At 39.6% G+C, this 14,561-nt stretch overlaps 1 protein-coding gene across 3 annotated transcripts in view; it reads left to right on the top strand.

Moving 5' to 3' along the window:
* Positions 1 to 13,115, top strand: part of LOC117000057 (BMP/retinoic acid-inducible neural-specific protein 3) — a 192,780-nt gene extending 179,665 nt beyond the window's left edge. For all 3 annotated transcript variants that reach the window (XM_033067404.1, XM_033067406.1, XM_033067405.2), the window contains one exon: positions 11,649 to 13,115. In XM_033067404.1, the coding sequence (XP_032923295.1) occupies positions 11,649 to 12,765 (1,117 nt within the window). In that variant the 3' untranslated portion in view covers positions 12,766 to 13,115. The remainder of the gene's footprint in view (positions 1 to 11,648) is intronic.
* The last annotated feature ends 1,446 nt before the right edge of the window (positions 13,116 to 14,561 follow it).

Here is a 14,561-nt window from a genome sequence, read left to right as displayed (position 1 = left end):
TCAACATGGATCATGTCTTCAGGCTTTTGTTGTAACTTCTACTGTAAATACAATAGAAAGTGCAATATCATTTGCAATATCAAGAACAGATGTAAGCTTTTTGGAGACATTTTGGTAGTGCTTTTACCCCAGTAATTAAACATTTAAAAATCAACACTATGACATCCTTCCTGTTTCATGACCTCATTCACAATCTTAAAATTTAACAAACCTTCATGAGCTTCAAGAATTTAAAGTGCAAAGATACTGAACTACAGGTGGTGTAGAATTCTGTACAAAGTGCCATTTCTCTGTCCTCAGTAAAAAATTAAATTTTATCTCTTTGTCCTTCATTTCTATTAATTAGTATCATCACCATTCCCCTAATGCCATCATTGTTCCTTTGGTTCATTTAGAGCCCCTGAGTGTGTTTTTGGGAGGACTTTTTTTTCCAGGGGATTTTTTTAGATTTGCTTTTTTTATTTTTCCCAGGTGGAAGCATCTGGTCTTTCTGGAAAGGAAAGATAAACCTTTCTGAGAGTGCCTGGGATATTAAGGAGGAATGTGTGTTTTACAGTGTATATATATATGTGTGTATTTATATAGAGCATGCTAGAGACCTTGTTAATGATAGAATTCCTCCAGAGCCTTTAGTGTCCCACTGTGATTGCAATCCCAGATTCTTAGAATGACTCTGTTAAGAATGCTAAATATTCCTTAAAGGACATGCCTTTGTAGGCTCTGAAATGTTATACAAAATTTGTCAGAAAAACAGATTCTCTAACAGCTCTTTTTTCTTCTCCTGCAAGGAAATCTTGTCTGCTACAATCCACTTTTGGTTATTGATGTGAACACTTAGGAATTCCTTGTGAAAGACAAGGCTCTTAAATTAATTCTTTCTGTAGCAGCATGTTAGTTTTACTAAGGAGGAATTTAAAGTGGACCAAAATGTTGGGTATTTTGTTAGCTTTTTGTTGTTGTTTTGGATGATCTTGTGTGTGTGTTTTAAATTAAGTTCCCTTAAATAAAAATGGGGAGGTATCAAGGAAGCTGTTCTGCATGGGGAGATTTTCTTTCCATCCTTGAATATTATGGCATATGAAGGCATACAATTCCAATAGGGGATGAACTCTTCAGAAGGAGATTTCCTATGGAGAAAAAATAGCCTTTCAGGAGCAACATGGTCTTTCTTTGCAATAAGAGTTGTCTCTGCTTCAGGGTGTGATTCAGAGTTCCTGCAGTGCTGTAGATCACAATTCCATATCTTCCATGGTGGGATTTGACCCCTCACTCTGTAATCTATAATAATTTTTCTATTATGCAGATTAACATGTAGAAAACTGCTCTTTCTGTCACCTTCTAGATTGCATTTCAGGCTGTGGGTTTGATTGCTTAAGGAAGACAAAAATGTCTCCCTTATTAGAGGAGATAAAATCACTTGATATTTGTTATAAGCCTTATTGCAAGTCTGTCTCCTAATTTATATTATAGACATGCAACATTTGCCCAGTTATTTTAATACTTTGTCTGCTTATGACTGCTGCACAAGTGACATCTTATTACAAGAATTATACATTATTAAGTGAAGTGAAATATGTGTTGTTTTTAAAACAGCAGGATCCAACTTTTCAAGATAGCTTTTAATTTTCCTTCAGAAATTTAAGGGTGTCCTTGCAAACTATTTGAAAACCAAACCTCTCTTCTGCAGTGTGTTTTGTGCCTGTATTAAAACTTTAAGGGTTTGCTCAAAATTAGAGTTATTTTCAGTTATTATAAAATTAGAGAAAAAAAGTACACCGATCTCACAATCTTATTTTGGTTTATTTTGTTTAATAACATGATAAGTAAGGTATGAATACAGAAGTGAGTTTTGTATTCTTTAATTAAGACCATTACTCTTGTCTGGGAGATTCTTGCTTTGCTCTAATCCTTCTGGTTCTACACAATGGAAGAAAATGACAGATTGTTGCTGTTAATATTATAGTACCTTTTAGGGATAACTACATTTATAACCCAAAAGGGAAACAGCAGGGAAAAAATAAGGATCATTATCAAAGGAAAAAATAAGGATCATTATCAAAGGAAAGAGCAAGTGTCTGGTCCATAGTCATCATCACACAGAAATAAGCCAGGGATAAAAGTAGATTTTCCCTAGCTCCACATTTATATCTGACACAAAATTTGCAGAAGCAGATTTTCATTAATTTATTTGTTTGTTCTTTTATTTTGTTTTATTTTAGTTATTTGTATCTGGGAATAAGGGTGCCTAAAATAGGACTAAAGGCTCTGTCTCAAAATCAATAGGAAAATGGGAAGATGCAGTGCTCTTGTATCAGCTTCACAGATGGAATCCCAGACTTGCCTCTCTGCTACTGGCTGTTCATGAGGCTCTGATTTTACCTGGAATAATGAGGTTTAATTCCAGGAACTCTGGAATGGATGGCTGCTTCTCCTGGTGCTAAATCCCTTTTCATATCCAGATTTAGCCCTTACCATGACTGAAACTTCGGATGCTTCTGTCAGCAGCAGGATTTTTGTGGGTTTATTGTGGTTTAGGAACCCTACCAATTACCCCTTTGCTTGATTTTTGATTACCCTAAAATTATATTGGAAGGCTTTAGCTCAGAAATTATCTCCAGTCTCTGAACTTTCTACTTTAGTCCTGTTTTGAAGAAAACACTCCAAAATCATGGAGGCCTCTTCCTTTTCTCTGAAGTACAGCGTTAAAACACACAGCATTCTGTTCTCATTTTCAATAGATTTTGTGGTCTACTGCATTATATACAAAGAGCTTTCAGTCAAGACTACTTTTTGGTTAATTCTAGAATTTCTGCTGCCCACTAGAGCTGCTGGTACATCTTGTTATTGTTGCCAGTACAGCTCACACAAAGAACTTAGACTATTATTGTGCATTTGGCCTCAAGATCTTGACAAGGGATTCCCGTTGGTCTTGGTGGCTGCTACTGGCTCCCTTCCTCCTAGAGGTTAAATATTGGAATTAGGTCGATGCCAGCTATGTGTACATATTAAAATTCAAAGAAACTCCTGAATTAGCTACATTTACACTTCCATCTTAAATTATTCAGTGAAAGGAGTTTTCATTTCAAAATCCTATTTGTTTTTTCTCTTTTTTTTCCCAAGTCAGGGTGTTCCTTCACTTCTTTCTTTTTTCCCTCTACCTTATGGTCTGCTGAACACAGAGCAAAGAGCAGCCAGTGGCCCTTGCTCTACATTAATGTGAGCAACTTTTGGGGCTAATAAATCCATCTGGGAGGGAAAGGCTGGCAGAAATGCAGGCAAAACACACTGTGCAACATCAGTACATGAGACATGAATAGAGTCAGATAAAACACGCAGAGGGATTTTAAAGAAGGCCTGTAGTGAGGGGACAAAGGGCAGTGGCTCTAAAATAAGAGAAGGTAGATTTAGACTGGGCATGAAGAAACAGAACAGAGTTTGCTATGGGAGAAACCTCTTGTGTCTCCCTAACTAGGGAATGACTTTTAGGGTCTCCACAAATGTTCACAGTGTTATCATGCTCTTACCTTACCTCTCCCTGCAGAAGTAAAGGCAGGGTGGTGATTATTTCAGTTTGTTCAATATTATGTATTATGATGTTTTCACAGTTTTCCTTCACACTTCACACAAAAAAAGATGATTTCATTGCAGTAAATTTGGCTGTTACTTTCCTAATGCCTTAGAGGGGTTTATTAACCTGACTGTTACAGAGGCATTTAGTTAAGCCTTATAATAACTTCATAACTCTTAAAATATATTTATACTTTAAGATGCATCTGGAAAATTCCACCTAAAATTCCACAAAATTAGTGGCTAATCTGTGAGCCAAGGTCAATTTTTCCCAGATCTGACACTACAAACACAAGCACACACAAACGTTGGTACCCAACAGGTGAGTGGCTCCAAGAAGCACACATTGGTTGACTGGCTCAGTGGTTTTTGGCTGGAGAGTTTTGGAGGGATTTTGTGCATGTGTGTAGCAAGTTTCTTCCTCCTTTGCATGGAAACTCTTAATTTTCCAAATAGTTCTGATTCTTTTTGTTCTAAAATTGACTGGATTCATTAATTTTCTGTGTATTTCTTTTGTCCTGATGTACTTTGGATCATTATTTAGTAAAAGTTTGTCTCTGATTTGGCTTTCTTTGCATAAATATTTGGTGCTAAAAAGCACTTTGATGTTCAAGTAAATATACCACAATCTTCATTATGATTAGGCTGTGTCAAAAGAACAGTGGATATATTATCTTAATTTTATTTTATTTGTAATTATTCTTTCATGTGTGTGTGTGGCAGAAATGTTTCATATAAAAAAAATTTACTGTGAGAATTATAAGAGTCTAACATCAATGTAGGTGTTAAAACTACAAAGCTTTGTAAATCAATTCATAACAGACCAACTAGAAATATCCTCTGAAATATTACATGTTTTAGTGCAAAAATATTGTTTAACTTGAAATTTCATGAAACCCTTTATATAGGCAGTTTTCTCCATGAGATGCAAAAGATTTCAACCACTTAATGTAGGGGCTTAATTCCTCTATTTCTCATAATATAAAGACTATCTGGAATTTAAAAGGAAAAGCATGTATTATTGATGTAAAACTTTATTGTACCAGCCCTGAGGGGCCCAGGCAGCAGCTGCAGAATGGTGGCATGAGAGCTAGGGTATCTGGAAAGCCTCTCCTTAAATGTGATTAACAGGGAAAACAAGGTATTTTGCCTTCATAATTCAAACTAGATTCAGTTTAGATTGTGAATAGCCCCAGCAACATAATCCAGAATCATGCCCCAGGTTCACCCAGTCACCACAGAATACCCTCACAGAGACAGATTTCTTTAGTTACTGCATCCACTTCAATGCTAGAAGCAATTTTAGCATTCAGAGACAGCATTTCCATTAAAATTCCGTGGCTCATTAATATCCTTTCTGTGCATGCTAACAGTCATGCCCTAGGTAGAGGTTTTTCCTTCCTTTAGGAAGCATACATTTAGATAAGCATCACAGTCCTTCCCTGCTTTACACTGCTCTCTGTGCTCACCATGGCCCACACAGCCCAGACCTTTGGATCAGCCTGAAGTACCTGGCTCAGGCAGAGCAGCTGTGAAACTGTGAGATGTGGACCCAGAACAGCTGCACTGCCCCCTTTGCCATCTCAGGGAGTGGCATTTGCAGTGCCACCAAGAGTCTCACTGTGACATGAGCCACAGCAAAATTATTTCAGGCTCATTTATTTGAGTGGTGGTTAATTTTGTGAGGCTGAATAAATGAAAAACATTCAATCTTCTAATGACAGAGGGATCAAGGCCACCCTCCGCAGGTGACACAAAGCTGAGGGTGCAGTGACACCCCTGAAGGACAGGATGACATCCAGAGGGACCTGGACAAGCTGCAGAAGTGGCTCATGTGAATCTCAGGAGGTTTAACAAGGGCCACACCTGGGTCAGGACAAACTCCAGGATCAATCCAGGCTGGGGATGAGCAGATGGAGCAGCCCTGGGAGAAGGAATTGAGGGTGCTGGTGCGTGAGAGCTGGACCTGCCCCATCCCAGAACCCCTTGTGCCCTGGGCTGAGCCCCCAGCGTGGGTGGCAGGAAAGGGATTGGGATTCTGCCCCTCTGCGCTGCTCAGGTGAGACCCCACCTGCAGAGCTGCCCCAGCCCTGGGGCCCAGCACAGGAAGGAGCTGGAGCTGCTGGAGAGAGCCCAGAGGAGGCACCAGGACGGTCAGAGGGATGGAGCAGCTCTGCTGGGAGGAAAGGCTGGCACAGCTGGGATTGTGCACCTAGAGAAGCTTTGGGGTGACCTCATTGTACCTGAAGGGAACACACAGGAAAGAAAGAGGGAGAATGTTTCCAAGGGATTGAGTGACAGGACAAGGGAGAATGACTTCCCACTGCCAGAGGATAGGCTAGGTTAAATATTAGGAAGGAATTTTTTCTCTCTTAGGTTGGTGAGGCCCTGGCACAGGGTGCCCAGAGAAGCTGTGGATGCCCCTGGATCCCTGGAAGTGTCCAAGGCCAGGTTGGACACTGGGGCTTGGAGCAACCTGGGACAGTGGAAGGTGTCCCTGCCCATGGCAGGGGCTGACATCCTCACTGAATGGGCTTTAAGGTCCCTCCCAACCCAAACCTGTCTGTGATTCTGTGATTCTATGATCACTCACTGCTCTTCTGGCCACTGTGCAGTTGGTAGTTTTACCCTGATTCCTAGAAGAAAACAAGATTGTCATAAAGACCATTATCAAATTAAGCATCAATTACCACTGTTGTTGTCTTGAATGACAGCACAGAAACAAAGTGCTTGGAGTCTGATTTGTCCTTCCCAAGATGTAAATCCACCTGATCCAGAGTAGGATGTTGTAGAGATGTCTGTAAGTGCATTTGGTGGTGATGTTGCTGTCTCACAGATTTATACTGGACTTGGCTTCCAAAGGAAGGGAAAGTAGGTAATGGGTATTTTACTGCCTCTCCTCTTCTTGTTAAATTGTCTTCATCTTTTTACTTAGCATCTGCCTCACTGAGTACTCATCATCTGCTACTGAGCCATCTGATGTACAACAGATGTTAAGCACTTAGTGAGGCAGAGAAGGAGGTAAAAGTGTCATATCATGATTAAATACTTGATCCAGCTATTCTATAGGGTGACCATAGTGCATTGTTCTTACATTTAATGTTAGAGTGTACTGAACAGGAATAGGCACATGGTTGGGATTGAGCTTGCAACTGCTCTAGTAAAAATAATCCTGTTTTTAAATAAAGTTTTTTTCATAGAAAGAAAAACAATTGCAAGATATTTAAAATGACACTTCAGAATTATGATTTATGTCTGTCATTAAGATTCTCATCAGAAACTTGGCTGCTGTTAATTGTTGAATTAACTTCCCTAGGATTATCATATTTTTTACCATGCTTGTGTAAAAGTGAGATTATCTGGCAGGCTTTCTTTTCCCTGCAAGCACTGCAGCTGAAAGCTGGTGCAGTTTATAGGATAGCAGATCTTCATCTTGTAACAGCAGCCTGAGCTTGTAGCAGAGTAGGAAATGAGTAGATGTTGGAGCTGAAGTTATCATTGAAGCAGAATTAGTGCTTCAAAGTAAATTTTAAGAACTGAGAAAATCTGTGGAATATGGTCATGCACCCCTAGGTATTTTCACATTGACATATTTGATCAGACAAGTTAATGAGGAGGGAGGAATTGTTCTTCCATGAGAGACATGATTTGTATGAGTAGGAGCTCTTAGCAGTCAATGGTGAGATTCAAACCCCAGAAAAATGGAGACCAGTTTTGGGGTGTTAAATAAAAGGCAGGGGTTTGGGATTTGCATGGGTTGCCTGGCTCAGTGTTCATAAATCAGAGCAGTGGCTTGGTGATCTAGTTCCTATAGAGACAACAGGTTTTCTACTAACAGGACAATCAATATTCATGTTTTCATAGAAATTCTGTCCAGCTTTTGCACTTCTTTTGTAGTTTTGTGCTTTTTTTGAAAGGTTGATTTCAATGACTTGATATTAATAAACAAAAGAAGTTTAAAACAATTCCAAACAATTTCCAGGAAGGTGCAATTTGTTATATAATTTGATGAGTATCCTGTACTTCCCAAGCATCATATTCAATTAAACTAAAAATTACTTCTACAGTCAAGTGATTTCAAGTGTGTGAATCACCAGAAATAGCTTTTGATTATAAATTATCACACAATTTTGCATTATGAAGAAGACACAGGTATTTCAAGCATTCCATTTTTATTTGAAGTTAGTTGAGTGACTAGGAATATTCTTGCAGTTTCATTAGGTTTGGAAGCTAGCTCTATACCCCAGTGCTTGGAAAACTAACTCATCAGGACAGCATATGTAATTTTCTAAATAAAATACTAATATTTTTTTGTTATTGAAGAACTCCTTCAAGCCTCCCTCAGGGCACCTGTGGTCATGTTGCTTTCTCCAGTTGATTTAGGGAGGCTTCACCAATTTTCTTTTATCTTATGGCATGCAATGATTCTGATAGTCCTCAGAGTGGCTGTGGCAGACTCAACTGCACCAGCTGTTCAGCCAGGTGTTGATCTGCAGGACACATCTGCCTCCAATCAAACCTTTCCATTGGGTTCAGGTCCAGAATTTATCTGGTCTTGAATTTCTAGGAGAAAAAGCATGATTTTGTAATGATACACCAGTGTGAATTTATCCAATTAAGGATGAATGGCTCAAACAAAGTAGGTATCGCCTACATTTTATGGACTTTCACATAATTTGCTTAATTCACTCCACTGAAAGCAATAAATTTACAAAGAGTAACAGTATTCCTTAATGACTAATTTTAAAACAAGCAGTTAAACAAGGAAGCAGATCTTATCTTTTTTAAATAGACTGTATTTATTTAATAATCAAAGACAAGTATAAGCAGATTCTGCTTGAAATCTCTCAGGTTAAAATCAGGTAAAAAGAAATCAAAATAAGGCAATAATATTAGAATGTTATTGTTTTGAACTTCATTGGATAAGGAGATAACCTCCCACCCTCTAAAGTTGTTGACCTCTTTGCAACTGCTAATCATCAAAGACATAGCAGTTTAAATAAGCCAGACAAAGCTGAGTTACAAACAACATAACTAAGTTATAGAAATAAACTTACTTAATTTTGCAGTTTTCAATTTCATACAGATCTCTAAACTGCTGCTTCTATTCCCTAACAAAATAAAAGGAGGAAGGTAGGCTCATTAAAAATAAAAACAACAAAAAAGAAGTGACTAAAGATTTTTGGTTTTCATAATCATTGAAACTGTAGATTGCATCATTAATAAAGAAAAAAACCAAAACGTTTTATACACCATGTGTTTGGAAAAGTGAGTAACCCAAACCAAATCAACCCTTGCCAGTAAATCAATGTTGCTGGTTTTTGTAGGCTTATTCTAGCAGTAGAAAATTCTCCTCTTCCAAGAGTGTCAGATTCCTCTCTGGCTGTCTCTCTTCCAGTTACCCCTGTTGTTTGAGAGAATTCCTTTCCTGTGTTCCCAGTTCCATTCTCTCGTCCACTCTAAAGCAATGCCACAGTTTCCACTTTTTTCTTTGCCTGGAGCATTTCAGATACTTTCCCCACCCAAACATGTAGAAGTTCCCACACAAAACCTCTACTATATGAAAAAAAAATTATGCAGAATGGTTTTTTACTTGTTTCAATGCCAAATAATTATAAGTAGCAGTGTTATATATAAATATGAAAAATTGTAATGCTATTGACTGGATCTAAGAGGAAGTGAGGATACATGGAACACAACAGGGATAAACTTTAACCTGGAAATTATCTCCTTGTGTGGTGAGTTAATCCCTGGCCCTACACACCCAGCCACTCTCTCACTCCCTGCATTCAATGGGAAGGGAGAAGGAGATAAGATTTAAAAGCTTTTGAGTCAAGATCAGAACATCTGGCTGGACCCAGCTGTGTCCCACCCCAGCTCCCTCCTCCAGAGGACACCTCTGTGCCTGCCTCCCTGCTGACAAAAACCTTTCCAAGAAACCCAATCCACCTCAATAAAACAGTATTCAAAAATTCACTCAGAAAATCTCTGCAGCTGTTTATCCACTACTGAGATGAATTAAAACTGCAGCTGGAAGCTCGGAGCTCGGTCTATGTGAAAACAGGTTTTCAGGAAATGTGTTCTGAAAATGTATTCCTCATACAAAACTTTTCAAAGGCATAGACTTCTGTTCCCAACAGAAGTGGAGGAGGATGCTAAAAAGCCACTGCTGCAAACCCAGTCAATATCAGTAGTCATGTGGCAGCACCTGGGAGTAACAACACCAGCAGAAAACTTGGAGATTAAAATGCAAATAATGCAGCCTTGAAATCTGCCCAGTTATCTGTCCACTGTGATGAATCAGAAGGTAACAGCTTTATGGAGGCTATTGAAAATCAAATGGCATTAACCAAAGAGTTAAAGTAAACCAGACTTTTACATCTTACCTCCAGAAGCTTTTGGGACTCAGTATCAATTCTTAAATAAGCACAGAGAAGTACAAAGGATTAGGGAGAGGCTGCAAAGAGAGGCCTTTGGAAGGTTGGTTTCCCTCCTTTGGGAAGAATCTGCCCTGTTTTGTTTGCTGTGGTGCCCATGGGATTATAGCAGTAAACAGGAGAGTTCAGCCCAAAAGGGGCACCAGGGTCACACACACCTGGTCGGGCTGGGACAGCTCCAGATGTGCAGGCTGCTGTCAAAACAACCCAGACAAAACACAGGAACTTCCAGTTACACCTGGGACAGCTTTAAGGTCTCAGTTTTGGGGTAACTTTTTGTGACATTGACCTTGCTTGCAGAACGGGCATTGTGATTTTCTAATCAGGAAACAAAGGAATAAACTCACTCAGAATATTTTTGCTTAATGCTGACTTTCAAATAAGCACCAAGAAGAATAATGATAAGGTATGTTGATGTTGTGCATGTTATTACCTTTACTTATGCTTCTAGAAAATACACAGAGCTACAGGCATATCAACCCCCAACCCTGAACAACCAAGATTCCTGCCCTAAAAAAGTGAAAAACCAGAAAGATTTAAAAAGTCACCAGAGTATAAAACGATGTATTTTTTTTCTCAACTTTATTTTCATGTTTCTGAAAAATCTGTCTTTGAGATGCCATGGATTTCTCCTTGAGACAAATTCAGATGTGACTTAAAAGTCAGTCAGGGGTAAATGAGAGTCTTGCATTTTCTCCCCAAAACAGTGTAATGAAAGGGGAAGAAACTGTACAACCATCATCATTCATGTGGCAACAATAGATCTGATTGCAGCAGACAAAACAAGTTATTGAAACTGTGCATTGCTGGGAATAATAGCAACTGGAAAATGCAAATAAGATAATTTTTCTGACTATTTCCATGTAGCCCTACACTTCCCATTGTCTTTCTTCTAGTGGCTGTGCCTCATCAGCCTAAACTGTTGGTTTCAGTATGTTTTCCCAGTGTGATGTAGGATATTAACTGTACCTCCTAGTGAAACCAAAATGAAATGACAAGAAGAATATTAAAGTGATCTTTTAATTTTGTCCCTAAAGATGAAAAGTAAACACAACATGCTCATGCATGGCTTCCTGTAGAGATTCTGTAGAGCTGGAAGTCATCTAAAGAATCTCTTTAGGTGGGGAGCAGGGACCTACTGCTATTCCAGGAAAGAATTTTGGCTCACTGTCTATAAATCAATGCAGCTCCAGCCTGTATAAAAAAAAAAAAAACAAACCCAAATCTTCATAATAGAATAGAGGGAGAGTAAAGTTGTACACTTAGATACACATGAAGCACTTTGCTCAAATAGAACACACAAAATTATCTCAACTGTGTAGGATTTCAGGATGTTAAAGAAGAACTGAAGGCAGTTACAGAAAATGGAGATTTGTCAGGCTTCCTTGACAGAGACACAGAGAAAACAAATACATGAACTAAATGTTCCTGTCCTGCCTGTGGGTTTATAGGGAAACTTTTCTTTTGTGATTTTGCACTGTTAAGAGGCAATTTATACCTGCATCTATCCAACAGCTGATGCTATTGTGCCTTAACCCGACACTAAAACCAGCCTAATTTTTCTCTTCATGACAAAATACAACAAAGCTGTATTTGTTGTGTGCAGGCTCCTCTTTGTTAAAACAAGTTGTTGTCATGTTGCAGGTCTTCCAACTACTGGCTCAACCGCATCCAGTCGTTCCTCTACTGCAACGAGAACGGGCTGCTGGGGAGCTTTTCCGAGGAAACCCACACGTGCACGTGCCCCAACGACCAGGTGGCGTGCCAGGGCTCCCTGCCCTGCACGGTGGGGGACGGCCCCGCGTGCCTGAGCTGCGCCCCCGACAACCGCACGCGCTGCGGCAGCTGCAACGCCGGCTACATGCTGAGCCAGGGGCTGTGCAAGCCCGAGGTGGCCGACTCCACTGAGCACTACATCGGCTTCGAGACGGACCTGCAGGACCTGGAGATGAGGTATTTGCTGCAGAAGACGGACCGCAGGATCGAGGTGCATGCCATTTTCATCAGCAATGACATGCGCCTCAACAGCTGGTTCGACCCCTCATGGCGCAAGAGGATGCTCCTGACTCTTAAGAGCAACAAGTACAAGTCCAGCCTGGTCCATATGATACTGGGCCTCTCTCTGCAGATTTGCCTGACTAAGAACAGCACCTTAGAGCCCGTCCTTGCTGTTTATATCAACCCTTTTGGGGGCAGCCACTCTGAGAGCTGGTTTATGCCTGTGAACGAAAATAATTTCCCAGACTGGGAGCGGACTAAACTGGACTTACCCCTTCAGTGTTATAACTGGACGCTGACTCTAGGCAACAAGTGGAAGACATTTTTTGAAACTGTGCACATCTATTTGAGGAGTCGAATAAAGTCAAACGGTCCAAATGGCAATGAGAGCATCTACTACGAACCCCTGGAATTTATTGATCCCTCAAGAAATCTGGGCTACATGAAAATCAACAATATCCAAGTGTTTGGCTACAGCATGCACTTCGACCCAGAAGCAATTCGAGACTTGATTTTGCAGCTGGACTACCCCTACACTCAGGGCTCACAGGACTCAGCGCTTTTGCAGCTGTTGGAGATTCGGGATCGTGTAAATAAACTCTCTCCACCCGGCCAACGTCGTCTGGACCTCTTCTCTTGCTTGCTCCGTCATAGACTCAAACTGTCTACCAGTGAAGTGGTGAGGATCCAATCTGCTTTGCAGGCCTTTAATGCCAAATTGCCAAACACAGTGGACTACGACACAACCAAATTATGTAGTTAACCATAAATGTGAAGCACAACACAAAACCTTGAAGGAGTTTTTACAGTGCTTTTGTGGAACAGTTTATGTTTGGAAGAGTAAATTTAAATTGTCTTTTCAATATCTGTCTTATATCAGTCAATACTGTTGGATGGCAATTTACACACATGAACTTGCTGACAATGAATATATTATACCTGCAGTTTTGGTTTATGAATGAAATAAATACTGACACCAGTCTAGAAGACATTCTACTTTTTACAATAAATTTCATTTGTAATTTTATATGTTCCGTGGCAATGCTTTTGTGCATTACATCCTCTAGAGGGAACATAGAAGGAGACCAATAAAATTTTGTAGCTGAACAGTTATTACAAAGAAATGCTGTGGGATTCTTTTTTCTTACACAAAAGTAGTAACTTTCATAGACTTTTGTGTGTGCTGAGCTCAGGAGGGGTAAAGAGAAGAGATCGACTCCAGATTTTAAGAGAAACTGTCAAAAAGTCAAAGCCATAGGATATTTAATTTTAGGGTGTGTATCTAAGTATTCAAGCTGGGCTGAAGTGACAACTGTAGCGATGGTTTGCATGCTCCACCTGTGGCTTGTCCTTCCCAAGGTGCTCAGTGTGACACCCAGACACCAGAGTGATCCCACAGGGTGTTTTAGGATGGGCAGGAGGCTGGAACTGTGCCATGCTAAAGCTGCACTAGCTCTGCAGAAGACAGGTGAGAGGCTATCTGCAAATGGCCAAAATCATTTTCAAAAGTGTCCCTCTGATCCTTTGCTTTGTATATTTGCCAAAATAATCAAGCACAGGTACACATTGCCTCCTCCCAAACACACACACACACTGTTATTCAGAACTCTCTGTTTTGAACTGCTCACCCAAGTACAACCATGCTGGTTAGATTCAAATTAAAGATTTCCCTGCCAATGCACCTGTTTAGTAGACAGGTGTTTTTTCCATTGTTTTCAGTGCAAGAATTTCCAGTTAAAAAAAAAAAACCTCCCCTTTTACAGGTATACAGATACAAGAAATCCAGTTTATAAAGATGACAGTGCAAGTCATTAATTAAACATTATCAATTACTGAAATTAATTAAATGTGAATGTCTGTGGATCAGAATTAGATTCTTTGCTATTTGACACATCCCAGCAGAAAAAAAGCACATCTGAGACAGCAGAACCTGGGACTCACAAGAAGCTTTTGCTGCCTCGTGAAAGAGAGCAGAACAAATGGTTGTACTGCCAGAAGTCCTGGTTAGTAAATGCACAGTAAAGTGAAGAAAATTGATACAAAATGATTTAGTAGTACCTCCTTACATTCAGTCTAAATCTGTGTCATAGATTAAAAAATCAATTTGTATTTTTTAAATGGGAAAAAATTACAAAAAGAACAATATTTTATGGGCAAACACAGAAAGCAAAAAACCCCATTTCATTCATGCACAATTTTAATTCAGTTGGACTCCAATTCAATGAAATTCACTTTATTCATTTCAATTTTTTTATATTACAGCGTCATTTGAACCGAGCCTAATCTGAGTTTAAGACACACTCCTCACTTCCAGCAAGACCCCAGCAGCACAGGGGAGAAAGCACCTTGTAAGTGAATGTAGACAAGGTTTTTACAAAGGCAGAAAGTCTTTAGAAAGCCTACTGCTGAGGGAAATATTTTCCTTAATGATTCCTGTGTCTCCTGACTTCAATAAATATTTATATGTTTTACTGTTTCATTGCCACCCATTTGGGTAATTCCTCAGACCTTCTATACTAAGAAATCCCTCAGAACTAAAATTATTTTTTTTTTCTGAGT

Source organism: Catharus ustulatus, chromosome 9 (genome assembly GCF_009819885.2).
Source record: "Catharus ustulatus isolate bCatUst1 chromosome 9, bCatUst1.pri.v2, whole genome shotgun sequence".
Taxonomy (NCBI): Eukaryota; Metazoa; Chordata; class Aves; order Passeriformes; family Turdidae; genus Catharus; species Catharus ustulatus.
The sequence above is the reverse complement of the archived record's forward strand: the minus strand, read 5'-3'. Positions and strand labels throughout refer to the sequence as shown.